Source organism: Pelophylax lessonae (assembly GCF_965119305.1).
Source record: "Pelophylax lessonae genome assembly, chromosome: 5".
Taxonomy (NCBI): Eukaryota; Metazoa; Chordata; class Amphibia; order Anura; family Ranidae; genus Pelophylax; species Pelophylax lessonae.
In genome coordinates, this window is record NC_138772.1 from 231,720,053 (window position 1) to 231,737,338 (window position 17,286).

The 17,286-nt window shown below is 45.2% G+C and overlaps 1 protein-coding gene across 1 annotated transcript in view; it reads right to left on the reverse strand.

The window, feature by feature from the left end:
- TNS3 (tensin 3) overlaps nucleotides 1–17,286 on the reverse strand; it is a 504,601-nt gene that overhangs the window by 158,998 nt on the left and 328,317 nt on the right. The window contains exon 13 of the mRNA XM_082257842.1: nucleotides 3,333–3,496. Within this exon, the coding sequence (XP_082113968.1) occupies nucleotides 3,333–3,496 (164 nt within the window). The remainder of the gene's footprint in view (nucleotides 1–3,332; nucleotides 3,497–17,286) is intronic.

A 17,286-nucleotide genomic window follows, 5' to 3' on the forward strand; every position in this document is an offset into this window, starting at 1 on the left:
GTAGTAACTAACAGAGTTTAGGAGTAAAAAAAAAAAGGCAAATTTTAAAGGCCAGTAGTAACTTAAGAGTGCAGATTTCAGGAATGATACAGAGTTCAGAGGTCAGTAACATGTAAATCGAGTTCAGAGATTCCTTTTTTAGAGAGCCCATACTTGCGGATCTTTGGGTCAGCTGACATACAGTAAGTGGTTCTAAGGCTGGGCACAAACGTAATGCATCGATAGGGAGCAGAATGGTATTCTTAGGCTTAGGAGAGAGATTAGCAGACTAAGCTTCCTCCTGTGCCCAATTCTCAGATCTTAATGAGTGCCCTCTCCATCCACCTCAGGGAGAGGGGCAGTCACAAGAGGAATCTTTGAAAGAGACTCAGGTGGGGAGGGGGGGGGGTGTTGAGGGGCTCAAGAGACTCAGATTGAAGACTGAACTTTTGAGGACTGACTGAATTAAAGTCTTTAGAGGAAAGACAAAGCATCCCCCCCCAAAGTGTGAGCTGGAAAGATCCGCAGAACCATCCCCCATGCATCCCCCACCCATACTTGGTGATTTGCCATGTGCAGTGGGAAAAAGTCCCCCAGGCGCAACATACAACCACTACTGTGTAGGAGCACTGAAATCCTTTGGTGTCAAGCACTGTAAGTAGCTGGAGCAGTATGAGGTCAGTAGATTGTTGTGCTTTCAGCTGCTGGCCACAATCAGAGCAGTTGGGCCAGAGAGCATGTGCAAGCAATATAATGAAGTTGAGATGTGCAGTAATGGGACCCAGAAGGCGACAGATTCAACGTAAAATGGAATTGGAGCGACAGCACCCCTGGAACCAGATTCAAATTCAAGGCCCTGGCTTACAACTGCCATCAGCATAGTCCTAATGAGGGGCTAGAATGCCATAGACAAGCCTAATCTTCAGGGTCAGGAATCCACTGGTGCGTGGACAACTGCCCTGGGCTTGTATAGCACCCTATGGCTAACTTAAGGCATTGTATAACATGCCAAGGTGAGTGCCAATTGGCGGGCCACCAATTCAGGGCCCAAAGTAACAATACAGGCTGGCCCTGCATCTTCTTTCTGGTGGGATCCTGGTACAATGGCCTAAGGCACAGCCTAGTAGTTAACCAATCTTGAAAGCTTCAAGAGGAGAGACACAGTGCCAACTAGAGCTTGATAGAAGAATACTGAAGAAAATCGAAGGACAAAAAAAAACCAGTAGTTAGCTTCTCTCAGGAGATAGAAGGCATCCATCACCTATATACACTAACAAAAAACTAAGGCTTGCTGGGAATAAAGCGGCCATACATGGATCAAAATTTTTGCAGGGTTGGTTTATGGACTGCCTAAGATGGGTTATATGGGGGCTGTCCCTGCAGCTTTTTTGCTTGTGTCTAATCAACTGAAGGTAGCTGCATATAACCCATTGTTAAGGCTAAAGATCCTGTATCCTGTACTGTACAAATAATGATTTTACATTGTTACACATTTGTCAGCCTATAATCAAAACAACACACCAAATAAAAACCTTTTATAAGTGGTTGCAAAGTCACATCTATTTATCCTCTATGTCTTAGGAACATATTAAATACAGTGTGTGTTTTTTTAAAAATTATAAAGCTAAATAACTTCTTTAAAGACTGAAAACACAAAAGAAAGGAGGCACAAACACCTAGTGCATTACCCTTCGGCACCTTCTGAAAATGTATTTGTAATGCCAAAAATATACTCCCAAACATGAAGAGTAAAATCGCATAAAACAAGTTCCCCTCAATGCGGAAAAGGAAATGTCTGTGCTAGGACTGCTGACCCATTTCGGGAGACACGCTTCCTTCCTCTAAGGAGCTCTGAGGAAGGGAGTGTGTCTCCCGAAACGCGTCAGTATCCTAGCACAGGGACATGTCCTTTTCCACATTGAGGTGGACTTGTTTTATGCGATTTTACTCTTCATGTTTGTGAGCATGTGTTTGGCATTACAAATCAATTTTCAGAAGGTGTCGAAGGGTAATGCACTAGGTATTTGTGTCTCCTTTCTTATGTGTTTTCAGTCTTTGGAGTTTCCCCATCTGTGGAGAGCAGCATGCCTACAATTCCCAATAGAGTGAGCGCTTGGGTTGTTTAGCGGTTTAAATAACTTCTTTGCCCAGCTCTGATGTGTGGTCACATGTCTTCCCTCTGCTCTCCTTCTTGATCTAAGGAGTACAGTGGGAGGCATTGAGATTCCCCTCTGACATATGCAAGCTAGCAGAGGGCGGACATGTGACCAAACAGCAGCCCTAGGCAAATAAGGTATTTAGCTTTAAAATTTTAAAAAATACACACACTGTACTTAATAGAGAGGATAAAAGTATATAATACTTAATATACTGTACCAAAGGAGAGGAGCAGGTGCAGCAGAATATTCAATCAAGGCAGGAGGACAGGGGAAGAGATCAGCTTCCCAGTTCACATATAGACTAGGGAAAGTACAGGGAGAGAGGGAGGGGGACATGCAGAGATTCTGAATACACAGCAGGATGACGGGAGGCACATAATCTGACCGTGCTATCAGGGATCAGCAGCCATGATAAGCGTGGTCAGCAGAAGCAAAGAAACAAATAATCGCTCAAAGGGCTGACAGCTGGGCCAGTAGGATTCCCAAGTAAACTGTAGTAGTCCTGCAAGACTGGGTGCTCACCAAGGTCCGCAACCTAAGAAGTCCCTATGCATGTAGAAAGAAAGTGGCACTTCCAGTCTCAGGAAAGTAGAAACTTGAGTTTAATTTCTTCAAATCAAAAAGTCCAACATCGACATGTGCAAGATAAACAGGATAGCAGCAAATGCGTTTCACACCATGTGCTTATTCATTGCAATGAATAAGCACATGGTGTGAAATGCATTTGCTGCTATCCTGTTTGTCTTGCACATGTCGATGTTGGACTTTTTGATTTGAAGAAATTAAACTCAAGTTTCTACTTTCCTGAGACTGGAAGTGCCACTTTCTTTCTACATGCATAAGCGTGGTCAGCACACACAGGGGAAGACAGGAACAGGCAGGATCAACCAGGCATAGTAGAACATAGAAAGGGACAATTGACATGGTAAATACACTATGCTATATCTTGTGCCTTAACAGGACAGGAGCATAAGCTTCTGTATAAATATCTGAATGATATTAAAAAACATTATGTGCAACATTCAATGCTACTAAAAAAAAAAAAAACTCTATAAAAATAATTGATGCCATTGCAATACGCCTATGCAATAATTTATCACCTAGGCATTTCCAGCAGAAGTGAGATGGGGGTACCTGACAGATTTAGGACCCCCCACGAAATAAAAAAGAACTAAACAGATTCAAGAAGAATACCTCTCTAGACTGTAAATGCTCCATCCTAGTAAAAGATCTGGATATGGACTCTTCTTCAGGACCCCTCTTCCATTCAAATCTTTTGTACTGAGAATGTGGGGTATTATCATACAGACCAAGGCTATGCTTCCTGCTGCTAGCCATTGAAGTGTTAGATTTTAAGCCTGTGAATAAAAACAAATTAAGTTTTATTAAGTTTAGAATGTCTAAATGCAGTGATAACAAATGCATAATGGAAAAGTACCTTCATATATAGTTTCACCATATATAATCAGAAGAGATTTGTAATAATTCATAAAAGCCATGCTAAGGTAATTTTAGATATGATTTACCAGTTAATGGTCAGTGCTGACATCTGTGTCTTCATATATAAAACATCTGGGGGTAGCCAATGCTATAAACAGTTGTGCACAAAAGTTTGCATACCCCTGGAGAATTGGTAATATACAGTATGTACTATTTTTTAAAGAAAACATTAGTGAGCAGGCAAAACATTTCTTTTATTTCTTATGGGATTCATACTCAAGTGTAGGTTATAAGAGAATGGCACAATCATAAAACAAAATTTGGCAATAAGTAAACAAATGAAATGACCCCTGTTCAAAAGTCTGCATTCTTAGTTCTTAATACTGTGTGTTGCCCACTTTTAATCAATGACTTCTGTGATAGTTGTCTATGAGGCCCCTAATTGCTTGCAGTTGGTATAGCTATGTAAGTAGAAAAGAAAGTGGCACTTTCAGACTTGGAAACTTGAGTGTTATTCTTTAAATCAAAGGTACAACATCAGACAGGAACACAAGACAAACTGGACAGCAGACGCGTTTCACACCTTGTGCTTATTCAAAGCAATGAACTTCCAAGTTCCTGGGTCTGGAAGTGCCACTTTCTTTTCTACTTACATGGACTTCTCAGGTTGCGGACCTTGGTGAGCACCCAATCCTGCAGGACTGCCACAGTTGCTCGAGATCCATCCGGCTCAGCTGGCTGCTTTCAGAGCAGTGATTTGTTTATTTTTGGTTAGTTGGTATAGCTGCCCATTTGTCTTGACAAAATGCCATCAGCTCAACATGCAAAGTCTTTGGTGGTCCTTCATGAACCTCATGATTGAGATCACCCTAGAGTGACTCGATGATATTAAAGTTCTATTATTAAAGTGATTTTAGAATCACCTTGTAAAACAACCCATTCCGTTTCAAATATAAATGAAAGGCAAAACATTTGTGTATAGATACAAAGCATTATATGTACAACTTTTTTATTCTTTATTATAAGTGATGACATTCCCTCTGTTCCCTGCTGCATAAGAGCTGGGGGAAGGAGAAAAAGCAGCACACTGATGTTCCCTGTGAATGGCTGTACAGGGGGAGGTGTCAGAACAAGTCTGATTATTAGAGGAGAGCACACTGAGTTCCCAGCATAGCTAGAGAACTAACCACGTTGTGTTCTCCTGCTTAGTGTGGTCATATTTTTTTTTTTTCAAAAACATTTTATTAAGGAATAAAGCATACATAGCACAAAAGAACAAAGCAGTAACGGGCAGGTTACAAAGCCCACAAAAAGTGATCAAATACAAAAGTGATACACATATAAACAGTACAATGCATGCATGGAGCAACAAGAGATCACAGGCAATCCCACAAGGTGTCATGTGGTAACTCGGTGTAAAAACAGAGGGCCAGTGGGAGCACCAAGTGGACATAGGGCTATTGGAAGGGTTCGCTGGGTAGAGCGCCCATCCACCTGATGAGAACCGAAACAAGGGAGCTACCTATGATAAAGCATAGTGGCGCCCCCATACCCGACACCCCGTAAAGGGAACTATCTGTGTCAAGGAGTGGGGGATCCACCGCATACAGGTGGGGGTCCGGTAAACACATCTCTGAACGTGGGCGCCATAGTGTGGTCATATTTTAATAGGAAAGCAGAGGGATGGGCAGAAACACCAGATTGCTGCTTGCTTCTCTCACATCAGAGTTTCTTTTCGGGTATCCCTGGTGCATCTGCAATATGGTCTACCACTCACTCACTAGAAGTTATGAATGCAACACTTTTGTTTTTGCCCCCATTTTTCATGAGCTGAAATCAAAGATCTAAGACTTTTTCTATGTACACAAAAGGCTTATTTCTCTCGAATATTGTTCACAAATCTGGCTAAATCTGTGTTAGAGAGCACTTCTTCTTTGCCAAGATAAACCATCCACCTCAAAGGTGTGGCATATCAAGATGCTGATTAGACAGCATGATTATTGCACAGGTGTGCCTTAGGCTGGCCACAATAAAAGGCCACTCTTAAATGTGCACTTTTACTGTATGGGGGGGGGGGGGAAGGTCCGAAAACCAGTCAGTATCTGGTGTGACCACCATTTGCCTCTCAAAGTGCAACACATCTCCTTCGCATAGAGTTGATCAGGTTGTTGATTGTGGCCTGTGGAATGTTGGTCCACTCCTCTTCAATGGCTGTGCGAAGTTGCTGAATATTGGCAGGACCTGGAATACGCTGTCGATTCCAGCAACTTTGCACAGCCATTGAAGAGGAGTGGACCAACATGCCACAGGCCACAATCAACAACCTGATCAACTTTATGCGAAGATGTGTTGCACTGCATGAGACAAATGTTGGTCACACCAGATACTGACTGGTTTTCAGGACCCCCCAATACAGTAAAACTGCACATTTTAGAGTGGCCTTTATTGAGGACAGCCTAAGGCACACCTGTGCAATAATCATGCTGTCTAATCAGCATCTTGATATGCCACACCCTGTGAGGTAGATGGATTATCTCGGCAAATGAGAAGTGCTCACTAACACAGATTTAGACAGATTTGTGAACAATATTTGAGAGAAATAGGCCTTTTGTGTACATAGAAAAAGTCTTAGATCTTTGAGCTCAGCTCATGAAAAATGAGAGCAAAAAAAAAGTGTTGCGTTTATAACTTTGTTCAGTGTATATGAGTTGGTAGCACACATTTTTATATTTTTATTCACACTTTAATAATTGGTTGAACACAATTTGATGCATACAGTAACCTATTTATTTTTTACACAATTAGTTTTCACATACTATTGTTTGTGATCTACATGTTTTTTGATGGTTGATTTAAACAGAACGTTTGGTAGTGCAGGAATTATACACGTCTATATCAGGGCCATTTGGGTGATTTCTGTTATTATGATTTAAAAAGGAGCCAAACAACTATGTGATAATAAATGGCTTCATATAACCCCTATCCCTAAATAAAAGACAGTTTTTTGGCATGATCAGTCATATTTTCCATATCCATGCCAAAATATTAAGATTTCTGCCAGGTTATGCATACTTTTGAGCACAACTGTACCCAGCTAAATCAGATTCAGCGTAAAATCAAATATATTAAGCTAAACCAGCGCCAAAAAACCTAGGCAATTTTAACCACTTGTCGACCGGGCCATAGCCAATTGACGGCTACAGCGAGGTCCGCATATTCTGGGAGGACATACAATGACGTCCCCTCAGAATTGCGCTTCCCGCGCGCCCCCTGGGGTGTGCACACGGAAGTGTCCGTGCTTGCCGGGTCCAAGTGACCTGCCCCGTGGTAAAGGGTCAATAACAGCGGCCCATTACCACGTGATCGCTCTGTCCAATGACGGAGAGGTCAGTTGTCAACAAACTGGCGCATGTCCGGTTCAGTCCTCTCCTCGCACGCTGTAAACAGCGATCGATACAGCGTGTGAGGAGAGGAGGAAGGCTGCAGCACTTCTCATCCCCTGCCTCAATCATGCCCATTCATGCCTCAATCATACCTCAGTCTTGCCAATCATGCCTCATTCGTGTCCATCCGTGCCACATCCATGCCACCTCACTGCTCATCTGTGCAACATCCATGCCACGTCAGTGCTCATCCATCCCTCATCAGTGCTCATCCGTGCCACATTCATGCCACATCAGTGCTCATCCATGCCACATCAGTGTCAGTGTTCATCTGTGCCACATCCATGCCACATCAGTGCTCATCCGTGCCACATCATTTCTCATCCATGCTACATCTGTGCCACTACAGTGCTTATCAGTGTCCTACAGTGCCTTACAAAAGTGTAATGGGAAGTCAGGAAATTACGTTGCTCCCTGCATGTTGGGCCTCTGTATGTGGCCAGGCTGTGTAAAAGTCTCACACGTGGTATCGCCATACTCAGGAGTAGCAGAATGTATTTTGGGGTGTAATTTTTTCTGTGTACATGCTATGTGTTAGAAATATCTTATAAATGGACAACTTTTTGTAAAAAAAACAAAAAAACAAAATGCTTTTTCATTTTCTTTCCACATTTTCCAAAAACTTGTGGAAAAAAAAATGACATGTTCTAAAGACGCTTTATGCCTCCTAGATTACGTGTTGGGGTGTTAGCTTTCAGAAATGCGGTTGTTTTGTGGGAGTTTCCTTTGTCCTGGTGCTCCAGGGCCTTCAAAAGTGTGATAGGTTGTCAGGAAAACTTGATTTTTGACTAACTGTAAAATCCTTTTCTCTTAAGATCATTGACGGATGCAGTCTCTGATGCATATCAGTAGGGCTATGCTGCCCCCAACAGGAGTAGGACAATAGGCAGAAAAAAGTTCTGGCTACTACGTCTTTGGCCAGTCCCAGGGAGTATACCCTCTCTCTTTCAGCATAGGATGTCAGTTTTGTATCAAAGCAGTGTCAGAGAAATAATACCAACCCAACTCAAAATAGAGGGGCGGGTACTGCATCCGTCAATGAATTTAAGAGAAAAGGATTTTACGGTAAGAAAAATCTAGCTTTCTCTATCGTTCATTGATGGACGCAGTCTCTGATGCATATCAGTAGGGACGAGCAACTCTCATTTTAAAGCAGTGTCATAAAATGAGGGGTGGTAACAGCAGAAAATTAAGTCCCCAAGGCTAAACATAGCCAAGAGGCAACATAGGACTCATCAGAACAAAAGATGAAGCCCACCTGAAAAAAACATTAAACACCCTCAAGGAAGGCTAAGAAGCCCCCTTAAACAGCAGCCAGCAAAACTTTGCGGCCAAAAGAGGCATCTGCAAATGCCAACACATCCACCTTATAAAATTTTGTGAAGGTATGAACAGACGACCATGTAGCAGCCGCCTTGAAAACCTGAACCACAGATGCCTGATGGCGAAAAGCCCAGGAAGCACTAAGCGCCAGAGTAGAATGCGCCTTAACAGGGAAAGGAGGAACCTTACCCTTAACTGAATAAGCCTGCACCACTGTCCGTCTGATCCATCTAAAAATAGTCGTAGCAGACGCAGGCAGCCCTTTCTTTGGACCATCCAAAGAGCGAATCAGACTTCCGAAAAGACTCAGTAGTCTCCAAGTACACCCTGATTGCCCAAACCACATCCAGAGTATGCAGTGCAAATTCCTTAGGATGTTTTAGCTTAGGACACGAAGAGGGTAACACGATGTCCTCATTTAGGTAAAAACTGGAAACCACCTTCGGAAGGATGGATCCGGACGAAGTACCACTTTATCCCTGTGAACCACCAGATAGGGAGAACGACAGGACAACGCCACCAGTTCTGACACCCTGCGTGCAGAAGTAATAGCCACCAAGAAGGCCACCTTCTGGGATAAGGTAAGGAGGGGAATCTCCCGAATACTTTCAAAAGGAGGTTTCTGAAGAACCGACTATACCAAATTAAGGTCCCAAAGTGGTAATGGAGGTTGCACTGGAGGGCCAAATGTCGCACCCCCTGGATATAGTTACGCACCAGGGAATGGGTGGCTAAGGGCCTTTGGAAGAAAATTGCCAAGGCTGAAACCTGACCATTGATAGTACTCAAGGCCAACTTTTGATCAACTTCCCTTTGAAGGAAGGCCAAAATCCGAGCCACCAAGTAAGCACGAGGGGGATCCCCAAGAGACTCACACCATGCAATATACGGCTTCCATGTACGATGATAAATCTTCCTAGAAGTCGCTTTCCTCGCTTTAAGCAAAGTGGGAATCACTGAAACAGACAATGCCCTGTCCTTCAGCACCTGGCTTTCAACAGTCAAGCCATCAAAGCCAGCGACCATAAAGCAGGATGGAAGATTGGCACTTTTGTGAAGATCTGAGGAGCAGAGGCAAGAGCCACAAACTGATAATTATCCTCTCCCACGGAAAAACTGAGAAACTGTTGGTGTCCTGCACATATTGGGATGTGAAGGTAGGCATCTTTGAGGTCTACGGAAGCCAGGAAATCCCACAGATGTAGGGAAGCCACCACTGTGCCAACATATTACATCTTGAATTTTGGAACTCGCACAAAGCAAATCAATGCCTTCAGGTCCTGGATCGGACTTCCTTCCTGGGAACCGTAAACAGGTTTGAATAAAAACCCTGAAAACGTTCTGCGCACGGAACCAGAACTATTACACCCTGTTGTACCAGGTTCTTAACTGCCCCAAAGAAAGCCTGTAAGCGATCTGGGGACAGTCACACATTGGAAGGGAAAAACCTTACCGGCGGTATGGATCGAAACTCGATCTTGTAACCGGACTGTATGACCTCCTGAACCCATTTGTCTTGCATCTGAGACAGCCACGGGTCCAGAAACCGGCAAAGACATCCCCCCACCCAGATACGGGTGAGGGCGCACCTTCAGGCCGAGGTGGCCTTGTCTACCAGTCTGGAGAAACTAGATTTTTGTTTGCCAGACAAGGGTCGTTAGGAACCGCCCGAGGGAGTCTTGAAGGGCTTCGCCTTATGAACTGACCCTGGGAGACGAAAACACTTCTTGTGTGCTGAGAAGGAGGGACTCCGCCGAGGGTCCTTAGCCTTGTTAGCCTGCAGGAGGGAGGTACTCTTACCCCCTGTGAGACTTTTTATAATGTCATCCAGAGTAGCCCCAAACAGGCGATCACCTTGAAAAGTTAGATCAGTCAAGGCCTTCTTTGATGTCTGATTCGTAGACCAGCACTTCAGCCAAAATATACGCCGGAGGACCACGGCCGAAACCGACAGTCTGCCCAATATGGGAGGAGTATTCAGCGTGACATTACAAACAAGTTGCAGTGCCAGCATCAGCTGGTCCAACAGCTCCTCAAAGGCAGGGGGAAGTTCTTTCCCCTCCAGGTCATGGCGTAGCAACATAGCCCATTCGGTCAATGTTTGCGAGACAAGGGCAACCGTAAACACCGGTCTTAGAGCAGACCGCACCAGGGAGTACATATTGTGGGCCACAGACTTCACCTTTTTGTCCTCCGGATACTTAAAGGACGGGGAAGGTAGCTTTATTCAGTCTTGAGACCTGAGGGTCCACTGTAGGTGGCACAGTCTACTTCTTTATAAGGGACTCCTCAAAAGGGTAGCATCTAGCAATCCGCTTAGGCACCCCAGGGGAATGCTTTGGGCTGTTCCATTCTTTTTAGAGCATGGCGTCAAAATACGCGGAGAAGCGGAAAACTTTTGCCGCTCTGAATGGCTTGTGAGTGCCAAACGTAACCTGCGCCTCCATTGCAGTCGCATCTGCATCCTCCATTTTCAGGGTCTGATGCACAGATACAACCAGTGAGTCTACCAGCACTTTATCTTGCGCAGCAGTGGAGGTAGAAATGTCATGCTCACTGTCAGAGGAGACAGGGCACGAGGTAGCGGACCCCGGCAGGGGGACACGCGTCTGCGGTGGCTGAGTCAGACTCAGAATCTGAGACATCAGATGAGGCAGGGATAGGCGGAGATCATTTCTTATCACCTCGCCCTTTAATGGCCACCTCCACCTGGGACGCAAACGATTCCAGGACCGCCGAAATGGCATCTATAGACAGCTTGGGTCCGGAAGGCCCCACGGCCTCCTTGATCTGTAGGGTCCATGTTGAACCAATAAAAAAAACAATATTTTTTTTTTTTTAAAAGCGTTCCACAGCGCCCCTTAGAGGTCAGGCAAAGCGCACTGGAGACCCCCAGAAGAGAGACAGAGACCCCCAGACTCATTGTACCAAAGATGCACCAGGAGGTCCAGAATGTCTGCACAGTACGTGTCAGCAGCAATCTCGATCCAAAAGGGGAGGATCTAAAGAGTAGCCCAGGGTATAGGGAGGGGCTCAGCCCACAAAAAACGCCTCCAGGAACTCCCATCCTGATTCCAATTAGAAAAAGCCACCGCAAAATGGCCGTTCCGGTTGTACCAAGACAGCCGCCGATCTCCTCAGCACATGAGGCTACAAGAGCATGGCGGCTTCACGCGGTCTGCAGAGCAACTGAGGACCCTCGTGGGACCCCACAGACTCCAGAACAGGATCGATTGGAAGGTGGGCCCTGAAGTGACAGGTAGAGACCCCCCCCACACGATTGTTCATGTGTTGCCAGCGGTGCACCCCCTGCCCCCACATGCAGCCTGAAGCTTGGTCCCAGCCCCCGAAAGTAAGCCCAATAGCCCCCAGCAGTGAGGGGGGAGGGGGCAGGTAGGTGGGGGGTGCATGACAGGACAGAGGGGAACCCGGGATTGTGAGGGTCTGACTGTCCCAGGGAGGGCCCGCGTCCACCCCAAGATCTGCCAGGGGAAGAGGGGGGAACATTTACTCACCATACTGGAACAGGTGGGTGCCATCTCCTGACAGAACCCCTCTCTGCCGAAGTGGGGGGGCTGTCGGGCAAATAGGAATGCTGTGACTCGGGCCTAGACCCAGTCGTATGCGACCTGGCGAGACGTTTAACTGGTGGGGCGAGTCCCCGTCCAGTAGGACTATGTCGTGGCTTTGGCTCTTCTAAATTTATTTCCCATAGGAATGCACTGCGAGATGCATTTGTTTAATATGTTCCTAAAGCATTCCCATTTTTCCTCCGTGGTCAGTGTTTCTAGGGTTTGGTCCCAGTTTACCCTTTCCATCATTGAGCACAATTTGGGAAAGTTTGCCCTTCTGAAGTTTAGGGTTCTTATATTCCCCTCTTGCCTTGTTATATTGTTATTTACGCTAAATGTGATCATCCTGTGATCGCAAGAGCCCAGGTTGTCCTGGACTCCTACCTCCAAGATTATGTCTGGGTCATTAGTGATCAATAGATCCAGCACTGCATTATCTCTAGTAGGAGAATTCACCAACTGAGACATGTAGTTGTCCTGTAAGGTTTCCATGAAGAGACGGGCCTTCTGTGAGTGTGTAGTCCCCTCTTCCCAGTCAATGTCGGGATAATTGAAGTCCCCTAATATGATGACTGATCCCAGCTTTGCCCCTTTACCCAACAGTGATATAAATTCTAGCTCCACCTCCTCCCTTTGTTTGGGTGGCCTATAACAAACCCCCACAATAACTTTTCCCTTTACTTCTTCCCTATGGAGATCTATCTACACGGATTCTAACTCCGTAATCATCCCTTCCATAATATCATTCCTCTCTATCACCCTTACATTATTCTTGACATAGAGACATACCCCTCCCCCTCTTTTTCCTACCCTAACCTTCCGGTACACAGAATACCCTTGGATATTGGCCAGTCAGTCATGTGAGGGGTCGAACCAAGTTTCTGTTATTCCCACAAGGTCAATGTCCTCCTCCTGTACTAACATTTCCAACTCATCCATTTTATTGGCTAGGCTCCTGGCATTTACATATACTGCTCTTAGATTTGTGGAAGTTGGTAGTGAGTGGTGCTTATTCTTTTTCCTGTTTATATTCCTGTTTGGTCTGTGGTTTGCTTGCACAGACCCCCAATTGACGTTTCGGATCTACTGTCACTGCTGACCCTAAAAATACCTTCTGTCTTTTGCTCCCTCCTGACTGACTCTACTTCTGAGCCCTCCCCCCGTCTCCTAGTTTAAAAGCCCCACCATCCCCATTAAGGTGCAGCCCCTCCTTACTAAAGAGCCGGTAGCTGACTGAGAAGTCAGCCCAGTTCTCCAGGAACCCAAGCTCCTCCTTCCTACACCAGTTCCTCAGCCACTTGTTAAATTCCCTAATCTCCTTCTGCCTCTCCTGTGGCTCGTGGTACCGGCAGTATTTCAGAGAAGACTACCTTGGAGGTCCTATTCCTCAATCTGTTCCCTAAGTCCCTGAAATCCTTCTTTAGGATCCTCCACCTTCCTCTTACTTGGTCATTGGTGCCCACATGTACCATGACCGCTGGGTCGTCCCCAGCCCCGCCCAATAATCTGTTTACCGGATGCGCCAAACTCGAGCACCCGATAAACAACATACTGTTCGGCTACCACGATCATTTTGACAGATTGCCCTCTCTGTCCTCTTGATAATTGAGTCCCTCACTACCACAACCGATCTATCCTTCCCTGAGTCTCGGCCCCCTTCTTTCCTGGAGCCGCCGCTCCCCTGGCAGCTGGGGGAGGGCGCATGCTCCAACACTGCTACTCCTGAGCTGATATCCCCATCAACATGCATCTTGGCATATTTTTTGGGGTGTTCCAACTCAGGACTGGCCTCCCTGGCACTCTTCCCTCTACCCTTCCTAACGGTCGCCCAACTGCCTACCTCTGATGCCTGCGTCTCCTCTTCTCCTCCCTCCTCTATGCTGGCCCCTGCCAGCACCTGATGGGTAATGTCCAAGCTCCTTTCCAGGTTGTTGATGCTAAGCAGTGTTGCCACTTTGTTCTCTAGATCCAGGATCTGAGCTTCCAGAGAAACAAGTCGCTCCCATCTTGCACAGCAGTATTCACCCTTGATTGGTTCATCAAGGAACGCATACATGCAGCAAGAAGTGGCATCCCCAATCCTGTCAGACATTATTACCCACTACTCTATGGGGATAATTAGTAACAACCTGCTATTCCTTACCTACTCTATCTCTATCTCCCCTGGTACTAACCCTAAGGTACTCACCAGTTGCTAAGATACTCACCAGTCCTCCCAGGTACTCACCAGTCACAAGGTATTCCCTGCCAGACGGTTACTCCCAGGCGCACGCTACGCGGTCGCAAGAAAGTCACACGCTACTCAGTCTCAAGAAAGTCACTCAGTTACAGATCACAGTTGGTCACAGATCACAGTCAGTCGTTGGCCGCATTGAAAATGTAAAAGCTGAAAATTGGTCCAGTTAGGAAGGGGGTTTAAGTGCCCAGTGGGTAAATGGTTAACTGGTAAAAAAACACAAATAGGCAGAGGCTACATTCATTGAAAATCAAATGTAAAAGTGGTATGTACCACTTTATAAACTCACCTTCGAGCTCAGTAAAAAAGACAAAGATGTTTGACAAGTTATGAAATTGTTGGGTTTCTAGTCAACTTACTTTAGTCTCCCTAGATCTGGGATACTAAGATCTAAATGCTGCTTGTCTGCTTTACTGATTTCTCACATAATTTGGTTTAATGCATAGGCTTTGACATTTTTATTACTGTTATTCAGTGGTAGACATGAGAGATCATTGTTGGTTTATTTGTTTGTTTTCTATGTATTGTCTTTATTTAAAGACAAATATACTGTACCTTATAAAAAATAAAAAAAAAAGTGGTATGTAGATTCCAAGGTATAGGCAAGTGAAGTTAGAATCAAATGACACTTCTGGTAAAAGTAGTGCTTGCCTATGCCCTGCAATAATTGTCATTTCAATGTGATGGACTATCTTACTGATCAATACAGAAACTTAGGAGCGGGAACAGGCCAGTTTGACTTTAACAAAAAGTTATGGTGCTACTTAAAGCTCAGAATATGCAGATCTTCATCTGAATGGATTGCATTAGTGTGGTGACCCAATCTTCATTTGAATAGAATGCATTAGTCTGGTCCAGAATGAAGCTGTGCTCACAGGAGGTGGTTGTCCAAATAGCCTATCACGGCAATCCCTCCTGTCTCAGTATTGCAAATACTGGAGCAAGCACCAATAAGGTAGTGCCACAAATTGATAATGTGCCTTCATGAAACCCCCAAAACCACTCCGGGTCCAGAACTTGGGCTATCATGCCCTGGAGAAGCAGACCTCGCACCACCCCATGAAGAGCCAGTAGAGGAGAAGGGGAGAGATGAAGATGGGAAGGAAGGCACTTAACTGCCAATAACCTGAGATATCCACAGGTCTGTTAACCAACAAACATTACTCCCCACTCAGCAGGAAACAGGTGAAGGAAAGCCTTCACAGCATGGAGGCTTGGCTGCTGGTCAAGTGGACTTGTGAGGTTAAATGTGCTGTGTGCCACCCATGGGAGTCTGAAGGGCTTGAATCCCTGCAGTCCAGGAACCCTGGTGAGCAAAAAAAAAAACAAATTTGTTTAGGAGAAAAGGGAGGATCCTTCCCTGGATAGTGGGCGAAAGGTACTTCTGTAAAGTTCTTAAGATACTGGCCAGGGTAGCATCAAGGAGCTGCTCACCCTGAAGGGGCAATTAGGTCCAGGTCTTTTAAGACATCTGGGTCCACAGAAGGGGAGGGAAGGTGTGGGAGGGAGGGCATAGACACAGACAACCATGGCCCAAAGGGTGGAGGAGACCCTGCAGGGTCGACCACTCCAGGGAGTACCCACCTGCCACCACGCCCGAGGGAAACTACTTACTGATTCAGCCGAGGTAGCAGGTAACTCTTCCGAGATAGATTGCTTCACACCGAGATGAGAGGGCTGTCAGCCAGGTAAACACTGACATCAGGAGACAACGGTCATAAATGTCCCCGCTAGACATTTAACTCACTGGCCGCCCTGGTCCAGGATGGGGCTATCCCAGCTGACTTTGCATGTAGCTAGGGGTCTGCATGTGCTTGCTGGCAAGGCTGGGGTGACTATTGGATCTAGATAATTCAGCCTGTTGCCCAGCCTGGCTGCTGATTAAAAATCTGCTTTAACCCTACGCTCAAGAATAAGGAAGAGATGTGTCCTCCAATGAATGTAAGAGAAATAAACATTTCCTTGAAAACGACATATTAACATTTTTACTCAAGCACTTGCAGCTTACAACTTTTAATGCTTCTGGCTCCTGGTCTATTAGTGCTGCTTCCCTGAAATTTTCTGTGAAAGAGTTAACAGTTGTCAGTTTCCTCTGATACTGGCTGATATCTTGGAGAAGGGAGAGTGGAGTGGGAGAGGGCAGTAGAAGGTATGAGTAGAGGAGTGCCTTGTCATCCTACACTATGGGGGTGACTTCATAGGATGCTGGAGAAAAGAATCACCCCGAAACCTTAGGCAGCAGTCATGACACCAGATAAAACTGAAACATAGACACAAGTTGCATACGCAGTAAGTGATAGAGCTGCTGAAAGTAACAAAAAAAAAAAAGGGTTTAATATCACTCTAAGCAATATAGAAATGTGATGATGCATGCAGTGATGCAAAATTATCAGGAAAGGGGACTATAAGCATATTAAATGTAAAAAAAAAAAAAAAAAAAAAAAAGAAGAATTGACTGGAGAGCTGTCACAGGGTGAACATCTTTCTAACCTCCCTTGAATTGTTTCTAGTTCAGGTTTGATTGAGGCGACAGAAAGCTTTAAAAAAAATATCTCCAACAATATAACTTTGATCAAACATAAGTACTAATTTCGACCCCAAATTGTTTAAACAAGTCAAACAAAGTGACATGCCAATTGAAGTTTTACAAACTCTAAAGTTGAACTTCTTATTAGTTTCAAAGAAAAATGATTCAGTTCTAAAGAAAGCATGACTGCCTCCTCAAAATCTCATTGATAATTAGTTGAGAATGAAGAACTCACTGACGAGTAATGTATAACATGTGAGAACTGTCTTACCTCATCTCTATCCAGCGATGTTCACGAGTCCCTCGGCCATCCTGGAACTCTCCCTCCTGATTGGCTAAGATACAGCTGCGTCGCCATTGGCTCCCGTGGCTGTCAAAGTCAATGAGCCAATCAGGAGAGAGGGGGTGGGGTTGAACAGAAGCGCCGTGTTTGAATGGACGCACGAAGCTGCAGATCGGAGCACTCAATAGGAGGGAGGAGCAGGGAGCAGGAACGAGGGGCTCAAAAAGAGGAGGATGCAGGCTGCTCTGTGTAAAACCAAGTGCACAGAGGAGGTAAGTATAACATGTCTGTTATTTAAGAAAAATAAAAATGAGACTTTACAAT